Raw genomic sequence first — 13928 nt, forward strand, 5'->3', positions numbered from 1 at the left:
AGTTCTCGGAAGAAGACGCGTAACGCCTTCACCACCCGCACAACGACGCGCTTGTCGTCAGCCTACAGGTTGCGGACTACAACTTGCATCGGGTGTTGGTCGACAATGGCAGCTCGGCAGACATCTTGTACTACCCGGCATACCAGCAAATGAAAATCAGCAGGGAACAACTGGTTCCAACGGACGCCCCATTTGTCGGTTTTGGAGGGGCAAAGGTGTTTCCACTGGGCGCGGTCACGTTGGCTGTGACAGCAGGCGACTACCCCCAGCAAATCACAAAGGATGTAACGTTCCTCGTGGTTGACCATTCGTCCGCCTATAATGCTATCCTAGGGCGACCCACCCTCAATGCGTGGAGGGCGGCAACTTCAACTTATCATTTAATGATCAAGTTCCCAACAGAATACGGAGTCGGAGAACTACATGGGAATCAGATTGCCGCACGCGAATGCTACGTAGCCATGATGGAAATGGATGACCACCTCCAAACCACGAGCATAGAAGAGCACCGGAGCGCGACGGAGCCAGTCGAGAAGCTTGAAGAGATACCCCTGGACGACTCCATGCCTAATCAGACAACAAGGATTGGAACCCTTGCAAGTCCTGCAATCCGGCAAACACTTACAACATTCCTCAAAGAAAATCAGGACGTATTCGCCTGGAGTCACGAGGACATGCCAGGAATAGACCCTTCCGTCATGGTGCATAGGCTGAATGTATCACCATCCTTTCCGCCCATCCGGCAGAAGAAGCGGGTCTTCGCCCCAGAACGGGATCAAGCCATAGCCGAAGAAGTCCGCAAGCTACGAGAGGCAAATTTCATTAGAGAAGTCTACTACCCCGACTGGCTAGCAAACGTAGTGATGGTCAAGAAAGCTTCCGGGAAATGGAGGATGTGTGTAGACTTCACCGATCTAAACAAGGCATGCCCCAAAGACAGCTACCCTCTCCCGAGAGTCGACACTCTAATAGACTCTACGGCTCAACACCAGCTGTTAAGCTTCATGGACGCTTTCTCTGGCTACAACCAAATCAAGATGCACGATGATGATCAAGAAAAAACTTCCTTCGTAACCAGCCAAGGCCTATTCTGCTACAAGGTAATGCCGTTCGGTCTAAAAAATGCGGGCGCAACATATCAAAGGCTTATGAACAAGATGTTCGCACGGCAGATCGGGAGAAACGTCCAGGTGTATGTAGATGATATGCTGGTTAAAAGTCGAAGGGAAGAAGATCATTTAGAAGACCTCAGGGAAACGTTCAACACCCTTCGCTCTTACAACATGAAGCTTAATCCAGGGAAGTGTGCCTTTGGGGTGACGGCAGGAAAATTCTTAGGATTCATGGTTTCCCAGAGAGGCATCGAGGCCAATCCAGACAAGATCCGGGCTATAATGGAGATGGCACCACCAAAGAATGTGAAGGAAGTACAAAGCCTCAACGGCAAGATAGCAGCGCTAAACAGGTTCGTCTCCAGGGCAACAGACAAATGCTTACCCTTCTTTCGCACGCTAAAAAGGTCTTTCGAGTGGACCACTGAATGCCAACAAGCGTTTGAGGAGTTGAAAGCTTACCTCTCTTCCCCACCACTGCTGAGTCCCTCGCAACCAGGAGAAGAACTCTTTCTCTATCTCGCTGTCTCCCCAGCCGCCGTCAGTGCCGCCTTGATCAGAGAAGAAGAGAAAGTACAGAAACCTGTGTATTACACTAGCCGGGCATTACGCGGAGCTGAAGAAAGATATCCACCCATGGAAAAACTTGCTTTCGCGCTGGTTACGGCAGCACGCAAACTGAAGCCGTACTTTCAAGCCCACACGATGATTGTCTTAACTGATAAGCCTTTGCGACGGGCAATGAGCAACCCAGAAGCTGCTGGGCGCTTGGCACTTTGGGCCATAGAATTAAGCGAGTTTGACATCCAATATCGCCCGCGGACCGCTGTTAAGGGGCAGGTCGTTGCAGATTTCATAGCAGAATTCACGAATGGTGAGGACAGGGGGGCAGAAGAATCCCCGCAATGGAGCATACATGTAGATGGATCCTCCAACAGGCAGGCCGGCGGAGCCGGCGTCGTACTACAGTCACCCGAAGGAGATACGGTAGAGTGTATGGTCCGCCTTGAATTCCCTACCACCAATAACGAGGCGGAGTACGAAGCTCTGATAGCAGGGCTTGACCTCGTAAAAGCAGCGGGAGCCGAAAAAGTGATCGTTTACTGTGACTCCCAAGTCATAGTCAACCAGATAAGTGGGGAGTATGAATGCAAAGGCGAAAGAATGAAGAAGTATCTGGACCAAGCAAGAAGGAGGATGAACGAGCTGAAGGTCAAAATTATACAGATCCCCCGGGGAGAAAACGAACAAGCCGACCGCTTGGCCAAAGCCGCCTCAGCCGAACACATGGCCACCATTAGTAATATACTCTCCTTCACACAGCTCTCTCCACTCATAAATGCTGTCGACGTACAGGAGCTCGGTCCCCAAAACGATTGGACCACGCCGTTAACCTCTTTCTTGAAGAACGGCATATTGCCGAATGAGAAGGAGGCGGCAAGAAAACTGAAGGTTCAAGCAGCAAGGTTCGTGCTGATAAGAGATGTTTTGTATAAGAGAGGTTTCTCCCGCCCCTACCTACGATGCTTAGGTCCTGAAGAAGCAGATTACGTCATGAGAGAAGTGCACGAAGGAATCTGCGGAAACCACTCAGGATCAAGATCGCTAGTACACAAGCTAGTACGAACTGGGTACTTTTGGCCAACAATGCAGAAGGATGCCGAGGCTTATGTGAAGGCCTGCGACAAATGCCAAAGGTTCAGCAACGTCATCAGATAACCACCCGAAGAACTCACCCCGATGACGGCACCGTGGCCGTTCGCTCAGTGGGGGTTGGACATCATGGGGCCGTTCCCTACGGCAATACGACAACTGAAGTTTCTAATTGTCGGCATTGACTACTTTACGAAGTGGGTGGAAGCTGAAGCCTTGGCCACCATTACAGAAAAAAACGTACGGAGCTTCGTTTGGCGATGCATCATATGCAGGTTTGGCATTCCAAGAATCTTAGTCTCGGACAACGGGAAGCAATTCGACAATGACTCCTTCAGGGACTTCTGCTCGCAGTTGGGGGTACGGAACCACTACTCCTCCCCCGCCCACCCCCAAGCCAATGGACAGGTCGAAGTCACAAACCGGTCCTTGCTAAAAATTATCAAGACCCGGCTCGAGGGGGCAAAGGGCATATGGGCTGAAGAGTTGCCGAGCATACTATGGGCCTACAGGACAACAGCAAGGACACCAACAGGAGAGACACCATTCCGACTAACGTACGGGAACGAAGCAGTCATCCCAGCCGAAGTCGGCCTTACAAGCTACAGGGTGCACAACCATGACGAAAAGAGGAATGACGAGGCCATACGTCTGCAACTTGATCTGGTGGACGAAGTTAGGATGGCAGCAGAACAAAGGCTTGCACGGTACCAGGACCGCATGGCCAAGCATTACAACTCCCGGGTCAGACACAGAGACTTCCAGGTGGGAGACCTCGTTCTAAGAAAGGTTATGGGCGCAGCAAGGGACCCCACCCAAGGAAAGCTCGGCCCAAATTGGGAAGGACCCTACCGAGTTACGGCATGGCAAAGGAAGGGCACCTACCATCTAGAGACACTGGACGGACGGAAGCTACCACATCCATGGAATGCTGAACACTTACGGAAGTACTACCAGTAGGGGCGGCGACACGAAAAGCAACAACACCTTTTTTGGGTACACTAAGACTTATCGATTACCTTTTTAAGTATTTGCTACAATAAGCCCAAAGGGCAGTTTTTCTTTTCCTACTTAAGTATTTGCTACAATAAGCCCAACGGGCAGTTTCCTCTACTCATGTTTTTGCTACAATAAGCCCAAAATGGGCTGATTTTGTTTTCGAATTACTTTTTATATAGATGCATGGCAATAAGAGGAATTTACTTAGAACTACTGAAGTTTCTACTTACAAATATGAGGTCATTAAAGATTGACAAATTGACCATCCACAAAGTGGACAGGCTCAAAAAGCTGACGGTCCAAACAATGGCCTGATCCGCAAAGCGGAAGAGCCAAAAAGCCGACGGTCTAAAAGATGACCGAGTCCGCAAAGCGGACGAGCCAAATAACTGGCAGTCTGAGAAATGAGTCCATAAAATGGACGAGACAAACAAACTGACGGTCTAAAATGGACTTCAAATTAAAAAAGTGGTTGTCCACAATCGTCTCGGCTCTCAAGCTGACGGTTTAACCAAAAGACCGAAAAAAGGGGTTAAGTCCACAGTTGTTTCAGCTCTCAAGCTGACGGTCTAAAAGACTGGTCCAAGTCCACAATCATTTCAGCTCTCAAGCTGACGGTCTAAAAGACTAAATATGGTAAAGACCACAATCATCTCAGCACTCAAACTTACAATCAAAATTAAAGGACTGAGAAAGAAGTGATTAAACCGACGGTATAAAAATAATCAAGATGGACAAAACGACGAAATTGACGGTCTAAGTAAAGACTGACGGAGTCCGTAAACCAATAACGTCAGCCATTAGACTGATGGTCCAAAAAAAGGCTGAATCTATCAGTCCACAAATGGACAAGTCTATAAGGCAGACGACCTTGTCACGAGGTAACAGGATTTTGCCAAAAATTTCTACAATCACTAAAAGCGAAACGATCAAAAAACTGACGGATTTATTAAGCAGACGAGAAAAGTTTAAAACCGACGGTTTAGAGAAACTGACGGTACACTAAAAGGCCCACAATCCTGATTTCATGCTTTCAAATCGAGACACACGAGTTAAACAAGCCAAGCAAAAGTAACTACATACCAATAATCAGAAGTGACGGCGTTATAAATAAATCGAAGCCCAAAAAGGCATTTAAAAAGCTGTCAAAATATTACATATTGGGGCCCAAGGGGCATTTAATAAAACTTTTTGCTACATAAATTAAAAAAAAAATGAAAATGAAGCTACAAAAATGAAAAACCGTCACTTAAAAAATTTATTACACAGCAGAAGGGTCCTCTCCGTCAAGTAGCACCACAGGAGGAGTCGCGGCAGCTGTTGGAGGGTTCGCAGCAGGTTGGGCCAGGACAACTCCACTACCTCCATGGGGGGGAGAATCAACCAAGTCCTCAGCGCCAGCAGTGACGGCATCAGTAGCAGGCGTCATGGGCTGAGCGTCGTCTAGGGTAATCCCAGATAGGTCCAGTTCAGGGAAAGCTGACGCAACCTATTTGAGACAATCATCGAATCCCGTGCCATAATAGGCACCACAAGAATCGATGAAGGAGTCTAACGCTTTAAATTTCTCAACGGCGTCAACCCCTGCCGTCTCCAACTGACCACGAAGGGTCGTCAGCTCTCCCTCTAGCTCGCCACTTCCAGTTTCTCCTTTACCTCTTTCAGCTTGAGGTTAAGTGTGTGCACCGCCTCCTTATATTGAGCCTGCTGGTCTCGCATGTTGGCGTTATGCTTGTTAACGCGAGTGACGACCCCCTCCTTGGTCACACACCGGTCTTGCAGCACTTTCACACGAACCAAGGCCTAGAAAAAGATACAACCGTCAGTTATCAAGAAAGGAAAAGATTAAGCACGTCAGTCCAAAAAAAAAAAAAAAGAGAAGAAGCTGACGGTTTACCCGCGAGAGATCGAACAAAGCTGAAGACCCTAGTTCCTCCGTCCCCAGCTGAGCACAAGGATCTATGTCCGTCGGCCTTATGAGGGCTTCAATGGTCTCGACGGCAAAATCCTTATGCGTCAGCAGGCTGTGGGGTCCCTGCAGGACAGGACTAGAAGAGGTCATAACACCTTTCCCTGCTCCAAAACTCGACTTGGGAGGCGACTTCCCAGGAGTGACGTTTGGCTTTTTTGACGGACGAATGACTACCTCGTCAGTTTTTCTCTTTTGAGAACCCTTAGCGACGGTTTTGGGGGCAGACGTAGACGTCGCCTCCCCCTTTGCCTTCCTTTCCTCCTTCTGGCGAGCAGCGGCAGCCCTGATCCGTTCCTTAGCTATGTCCATTTCTGCAAAAAATGCATAAGGGAAGTTGACGACTAGAAATACAAAGAGTGATGTAACGAATAGGTCAAGGAACTTACGATGACGGGAAAACTATTCCAATCTGCGGGCTTCAGGCGTCGGTTCGGGACCCCCGCAGTACGTATGAAGAGTGTCGAGGGTAATCAAGTCCCGGCACGATCGCTCTTCTATAGGTATCGCCAAAAGCTGACGGATAAAATCTTCCTGCTCGTCGGTTATTGATGGACGAGTGAAAGCTGAAAAAGAATAAATTGGCTACGTTAGTACCTTTTCAAAAATAAACTGAAATAAGTAGCAAACTGACGAGGAAAACAGCTGACGGTTAAAACCTGACTCCCTAGTGAACCCCCAAGTGTTGTCAAAACAACCAAAGGGTATCGTTTCCCATTCTTCCTGACGGCACACCCAGTCCGTCCCTTCCACAAAAAAGAACCTACTCTTCCAGGCTCTATTGGAATCTGGCATCTCAGACACCAGCCTCAACTTCTTTTCCCTGACGGCAAAATGATACATCCCCTTTGAAGAAGAAAGGTGCCGGGGTCTATAGCAGTAGAAAAATTCATCCAAGGAAAGCTGACGGTGGCCTCCACTTAGACGACCCTACGGTACCTCAGCACTAATAAAGATTCTCCACGAGTTTGGAGCAATCTAACTGACGGATATACCAAGGAAATCAGCCAACTGACGGTGTAAAGTCGTCAGAGGCAGTCTCAACCCGGCGGCAAACATGGCATCATACATACCAACATCTATAGTTCTTCCCGTATAACACTTCTCACCCTCCCTAGGTAGACAGATAGGAATATGGTCGGGGATTTGGAAACGGACGCGTAATTCGTTAAAAATTTTAAGTGTCATCTTTGGAAGGAACTTATTCACAGCCCAGTCCTTGGGAAGGATGAAGGGACGACTGCCTCCAGGACTTCCAGAAGCCCCTTCATAAGACTCCTCGTCACCTTCATCCCCGTCACTATTTCCCTCTCCTACCCCAACTTCACCCTCCTCGCCTACTCCTTCCTCCTGGCCGCCGTTTCCCTGACTTCCTACTTCCTCGACGGGGGTATAGGCTGACATCTCCCTCTCTGACGACCAAGAGGAACTCTCAGACTCACTACCTAAGCCTGAACCAAACACCTCGTCGTAGCCCGCTCCTTCGCGGACCGACGACTGGTCACTCGACGCGTCACTCGACATCTACCTACAAGTGACGGGTGTAAACTAAGCACCTAGGATGACGACCTCACTTTAAAGAAAATAATTGAAGTAGTGCAAGGAAAGGAAACTTACAAGTTTTCCAAGAGTGACGGTTGGAGAAGTGACGACAGAAATATTGGCAGTGCTGACGGAATGTAGGCGACGGATGTGCTCTCCAGGAATCAGTGAAAGTGAAATAGTGAAAATGGGGAGAGGTGGGCCATACATATATATAAGGAAAATGCACGGAAGACGAAGCGACGCCCTCATCCAGACGCGGAGCCAACCCGAGGACGCCACGTGTCCTAGCATTTAACACTGGCGTGTCAGCTTTTAATTATTCTCTCCCCTGGCCAAAGCAGCAGGTAATGATGAGTGAAAACTCCATAACCCGTCAGTTAGAGCTGACGGAGATATGGAGTAGGGGGCAACTGATAAAGATGAATCATAGTAAGTACCAGGGGCTTAACCCGTCAGCTTTCTCCTCAGGCTGACCGTCCAGCCACGACGGACGTTAAGGACTAATACGCTGACGGAAAAAGACACGCTGACAGCAAGGAAAATTCTAGAAAGGCTTAAGGGCTAATTATGTTCAGAAATACTGACGTCCCTTTATCAACGTAGGGAACGAGACAAGCCGATGGGTAGGAGGCCGACGGCTCGAATAAAACCTTTACTTGGCCACCACGCTCAATGATAGATTCCTATAAGGAAATGACTCCGCAATCCACGCTCATAAGGATTCCTATATGGAAAAGACTTCTGCTCCAAGAAAGAAAGGTCAACCCCCTACTACTATAAAAACCCCAATACCCTTACAAATCGAGGTACGCATAATTAACCCCTCTCTAGCACTCTAGAGTTGAAAGAAGTTCTAACTTGACCTTCGGAGGGTATTTGGCCGGCACCACACCGGTGCTCTCTGTTAGGTCCTCTTTGCTTTGTGCAGGTGTCGCTTCAAGGGTACGAGCATTGTGCAACTCACTGTTGATATTTTCGGTATCATCAAGTTCATAGTAGAAAATTGATGCACAAGTGCAAGTTTGGAGAACTGAAAACTGAAAATTGATACTATGGTGAAAAGTGATTGGTAGAATAGTGTGAATCAGTAGAGAAGTGAGAGAACGGTGCATTTTTTTATATTTCTTTAGGTTTTTTCTTATTTAAATTACCATATTATCCCATTAAATAATTAAAAGGTCAATGGGATGGACCTATTAATGTAATTTTGCACAATTTACAAACTTAGCCGGGTCATTAAAACCCAGCTGGGTTACACGGTTTGCTTAAAACCCGTCGGGTTTTACCAGTTTTGACTGGGTCTTGTGCACATTCAATCTAATTGATGACCTAGACCGATCTATGTGTTGGGTCACTAGGTTATTGGTTCGACCGGCCGAACTAGGTTTAATAGCCTATTTAATAGGCATCTTTTCAATCAATAGACATTTTTTCATTCAACAAGTACCTTTTCGATCAATAAGCACATTTTCATTCAATTGACACTTTTTGGTATATTAATTTGAATGGTTATGACCTTTCAATAAATATTTTTTGGTATTTATGTTACAACCTATCTTGTATATACCTACATATATATTACAAACTAAACTAAAGATGCAATATTATGTCTTTTATTCTTTTCCACAAAAAACTAATAAATAAAATAACATTGCTTTTCCCATTAAAAAAAATAATATTGCTTTTGTTTTTTTCTTGAAACTCATCTAATGACTATTCTGTACATCGCATGGGTTAGCGACTAGTATATATATAATACCGAAGCCTTTGAGTTAAGAAAACTGATGCGTCAAACATAACAATAAAAAATTATTTTTCATGCCACATCAACTATTATCTACACTGCCATATCAGCATAACTTCTAAAAAAAAAAATTGTGACTATCCTCACGTCCAAAATATAATGATAATTAAAATTTTATTTAAAATTTTAATATGTCACATCAGTATTTAAATGAAAAAATTCAAATAACCAAAACTTTTCTTCTTCTTTATACTTTCGTTTAATTTTTCCTGCACTTTCCCTCTAATCAAACATACCTACGCTAAAAAAAAAAAAAATCCGAAAAGAAAAACTATAATTTTTTCTTTGATGATATGTAGAACCTTTAATGAATCGGAGAACTTAAAAAAAAAAAAATACTATTCTTCAAAGATCGCCTAGCGACATATGAGGAGATTTATTAACTTCCTATACAAATCCAAATGAAAATACATACACCGAAAGCCTCTGCTAGATTACAAACTATATAGCTCCAGCTTGAACTCCTCAATGGACAACTTTAACTCAGCCCCTGTGTAGCCTCTGTGCAAGCTTTAGAATCACTTTCAATATTTTTTTTTTTTTAAGAATTACTTTCAACAATTACTTTCTCTAAGTTTTGGGCTAGATCTTTGATCAAATCAACCCAAACCCAAATCACTCTTTTTCTCTCTGACTCTCATATCAACCTAAACCCAGATTGGTTCCCACCGCCTTCTGAGAAGCTTTTAGATCTTCCATGGTGGACTCATGGGAGACCGGCATATATGGAATGCTTGATTTCGGCTTGGACTATGATTGAGTTGTAACTTGCTTTTTTTGGATTTAAAAAAAAAAAAAAAAAAAAAAAAGAATCTGAAGCTTCCTTGAGACTTGCTGGGTTTTGGGGTTTCAACTTTCAACCACCGTATATGGTACACTGGTGCTCCAAAGTGGGATGTAGTTGGCTTGAGGAGACTGGGTTGGCTATATGGATTTGATTGGGTTTCAACCACTTAAATTGGTGTTTTCATTTCAAATGAAACTAAGATCTTTGGTTTTTCTTTTTTCTTTTAGGGTTGTGGGTTTGATTATGAATGTGAATGTTTGAATATGTTTTTATTTTATTATGTGAAGGTTACATTTACATCAACTCAATCCAAATTTGAAAGGGTTTATTTTTGTAGGATTTGATTTCGAAGTGTGTTTGGATGCCAAGAAATTGAAAGGAAAAAAATGTAGATTAAGAATTTATTTTAATTCTTTTTTTTTTCTTTAAAAATTGAGGAAGGAAGATTAATATTTAATTTAATTATGATGCTGATATGGCAATCCAAATGGAAGTCTATGTGGCAAAAAATTATTTTTATTTTGGCGGTTAGCCATGTCATTATTTTCCATCAATCGCTTAAGGGTAGAGACTATTTTTACGTAGTACCAAAAGGTTAGGGACCAAATTAATATAATTGAAAGATTAATGACCAAATTGAAATATAGTGTAAAGAATAAGGACCAATTTTGTAATTTAACCTTAAATATATACCTAACCTGTTGGGACTCATTTTTTACGATTGCTCATCTCTCTCAAACGCGATTCTTTGCCCCTCTTCACTATAAGTTCTCTCCACAACCTAAACCCACCATCAGTCCTTATCTCCTGCAACTCTAAAGAGAAGACCTCATGACATATTGGATAGAAGAGAAGACCCTAACCACATCTCTAAAAACACCCAAAACTAAAACCCACACACTTTTCGTTCTTCCTTCTCTTTCCTTTCGATCAACTTGATGGAATTGGCTTTTCTTCAATCAAATACAGATTGGGACAGTGGAGTCAATCCCTCCAACTAGCAAATCCTAAGTTTTAGTTGTCATTGTTGGCCTCACCAGGTCTATCTCTATCTCTCTTGTTCTAATTTTTAGATTCTCTCTATTTTGTAATTTTTTTTTTCTCCTTTACAAGATATGTTTTTTATGGTAGAATCCTTGAAACCCTTAGGTGGCGTTTGGTACAAGGGAATCCATATTACTCATAGCATCCATATTTTTGGGAATGTGATGCCTTACAATCTGGATGCCTAGGAATGTAACTATTCTTATATTTGGTTTAATTGGGAATCTAATAAGATTCCTAGGAATGTGAGATTATTATGTTTGATTTATTCTTAAGAATCTTAACTGAATTATTTATGGGTAAATTACAAAGTTAATCCCTATCCTTTACATCATATCTCAATTTGATCCCTAACCTTTCAATTGTGTCAATTTGGTCCCTAACCTTTTAGTGCTATGCCAATTTGGTTCCTGTTGTTGAGTGTTGAATAGAAATTGCTGATATGTCTAACAGACTTGATTAAATTATTATTTCCATGCCATGTAGGTAGACACCTGGAATGCCACATAATATTACATAAAAAAAGGGGGCTGATTCACTAACTCACGTTTGCACGTGAGTGTGTCTATTTGGGATTAAAATCCCTAAAATCTGAGGAGCAGCTAGCACTTGGTCTTGAAAGAAAAGGTTGAGGCTGTGAGGTTTCGGCGGCGAGGTCCAGCTCTGTTCCAGTCAGTTTTTGCTCTCTCTATCTCGTGATTTCTCTCTTGCAATCTCTCTCTGTCTCAGCTGAACTAAAATGGATCAGAGACTTTAATTTCATGGTTTAATTTCCTGGATTTTTCTTGCTTTGGATGTTGGGATTTGTTGTGGGATTACTCGTTCAAGTGCTTATTTTGTGTTTTGCATATTTCAGGAATGGGACTGACAGAGAAAACATAGAAAATACATTTGCGGTGGAAACTGGAAAGTAACAAAGTTCTCAAAGATCCAGTTTTTTCTTAATCTATTATTCTAGTCCTACCAACTTTCTTCATCCTAGGACCATGTATAAGCACCAAATCTCCCAAAAGAACATGTCAATACAAAATCAAACTTCAGTTTAATTTTATTAAAATAGCAATGTTACATCGTCAGAAAGCCACAAAAATAAATTTGTATGAATTAATACACCAAAATAAGCAAAACCCATGAAATTAAAATCATGATTTATTTGGAAATCTGGAATTTGATCCCAAATAGACACTGACATGCAAGAACTAAATCAGCCACTCACATTTAAAAAAAAAAAAAAAAGTAATATGACATGGCATTCCAGGTGTCCATCGACATGGCATGGAAATAATAGTTTATATAATTTATTAGACACATCAACAATTTCCGTTCAACATTTAACAGCAAGAATCAAATTGACATAGCACTGAAAGGTCAGGGACCAAATTGACACAATTGAAAGGTTAAAGACCAAATTGAGATATGATGTAAATGATAGGGACTAACTTTGTAATTTACCCATTATTTATTTTTCCCATTCTATCCTTAGATTTTTAAATCTAATATAAGTATTTAAAAAATAATAATCTTCCTATTAATAAATAATGAAAAACAAAATATAAACTATAAGTTATGAAAATTTCATTAAAACTATAGTCTAAAAGAAGAAAAGATAAATATATCAACAGAGTTGTCTATCCTATTTATATTGTTTTGGCGGGAGGAGATAAAGACAAAGGGAAAAATAGTGATGATTTGTTTTATATTTTATCTCAATTGATTAAATGATAAGGAAAAGAGTTAAAATTGTCAATTTATAAAAAATACAATTTTCATTAAGTTTGGGAATCTGGACACCCACTTGTTTTAAAGAGAATCCACATTCCTATTGAAAGGGGGTTAAAGAGAATCCACATTCCTAAGGAAAATTGATACTACGGCTTGAAGGAAAAATGGCTTTCTATGATATCAAAAGCGGAGCTATTGATGCTGGTGAAGAAGTGGGTGCTCTTGATCTGAGCACCCATGATGTTCATCTCATGCTTATTGCTTTTGAAGATAGCTTGACCCTTATATGTAGAAGCTAATCCGCAATGGGTATGAATCATATTCTCAAGTGGAAACACTAAACTGTTTTTTCTGTTTAGTTATATCTAAACCAGGTCGAATGTTCAATTTCGAGAATTCAAATTCATTAATGGAGAAGTGATAACATATTTTGATTTTTTTTTTTTTTTTTTTTAATGAGACATGTTTCTGATTTTGATTCTCAAATATACGAGTTTCTTGCTTATTGTCTTACATAATTGTGTAATTCTATTAACCTTGTATGATGCCTTGGATTGATTTTATTTGATATTAAAGCAATATTTGTAGTTTGTGGACAAGGAGAAAGATTGAAATTTCATCAACACATTTTTAATTCCCTATTTCTCTATTACTGATTTTTTTTTTTTTTAAGCTCAGTTTCTCTGTTACTTTCTTTACGGCTTGATTTAATTTTTGTTTGATTTAAAGTTTGGTTGGGTGGGATGTGGAGATTTGAGTTGCATTACATCATAATCCATACCAATTTAAACTCTGCTCTTGCAATATGCCTTAATGGCTCTCTTCATGAATCTCATTCAAAGTAATTTGCTGACTGATTGACATTTAACCAAAATTGTAGCTATGGTGTTTCAGTGAGGCCTTCACTCTTAACCACAAGTTTCTGTTTGAGAGGTTCTTAGAAGTAGAAGTTCTCAAATCAATGATCCCATAAGAAGTTCATTCTCTTGGGGTAAGTTTCTGTGTCTAAGCCTTTTTAAAGTGGTAGTATATTGTTCTATCCCCGTACACATCCTTGACTTAGATTTGCCACCAGAAGAAGAAAAATGTTTTAAGTGGATAAGCATAGGATGAGTGAAGAAAAAAATTATTTGTTATTGTTTAAGACAATAATAACATGAAGAAGTCTATTTAGTATTTCTTTTTGCCAGTACAATTTTCATTTTTATTACAATAGTTGGTTTCTTAATTCTAAGAAACTCCTTTTTTTTTCCCCCTTTGGTTTCCCAACTCCGCTGAAAGTGTTTGAAGAAA

The 13928-nt window shown here is 41.9% G+C and overlaps 1 protein-coding gene across 1 annotated transcript; it reads left to right on the plus strand.

Annotated features, from left to right (window-relative positions):
• The first annotated feature begins 149 nt into the window (after positions 1 to 149).
• On the plus strand, positions 150 to 2831 carry LOC136063143 (uncharacterized). The gene has a single exon (XM_065763080.1). The coding sequence runs from the start codon at positions 150 to 152 to the stop codon at positions 2829 to 2831; it is 2682 nt and encodes an 893-aa protein (XP_065619152.1).
• Positions 2832 to 13928: the final 11097 nt, after the last annotated feature.

Source organism: Quercus suber, unplaced genomic scaffold, assembly GCF_002906115.3.
Source record: "Quercus suber isolate HL8 unplaced genomic scaffold, Cork oak 2.0 scaffold_491, whole genome shotgun sequence".
Taxonomy (NCBI): domain Eukaryota; kingdom Viridiplantae; phylum Streptophyta; class Magnoliopsida; order Fagales; family Fagaceae; genus Quercus; species Quercus suber.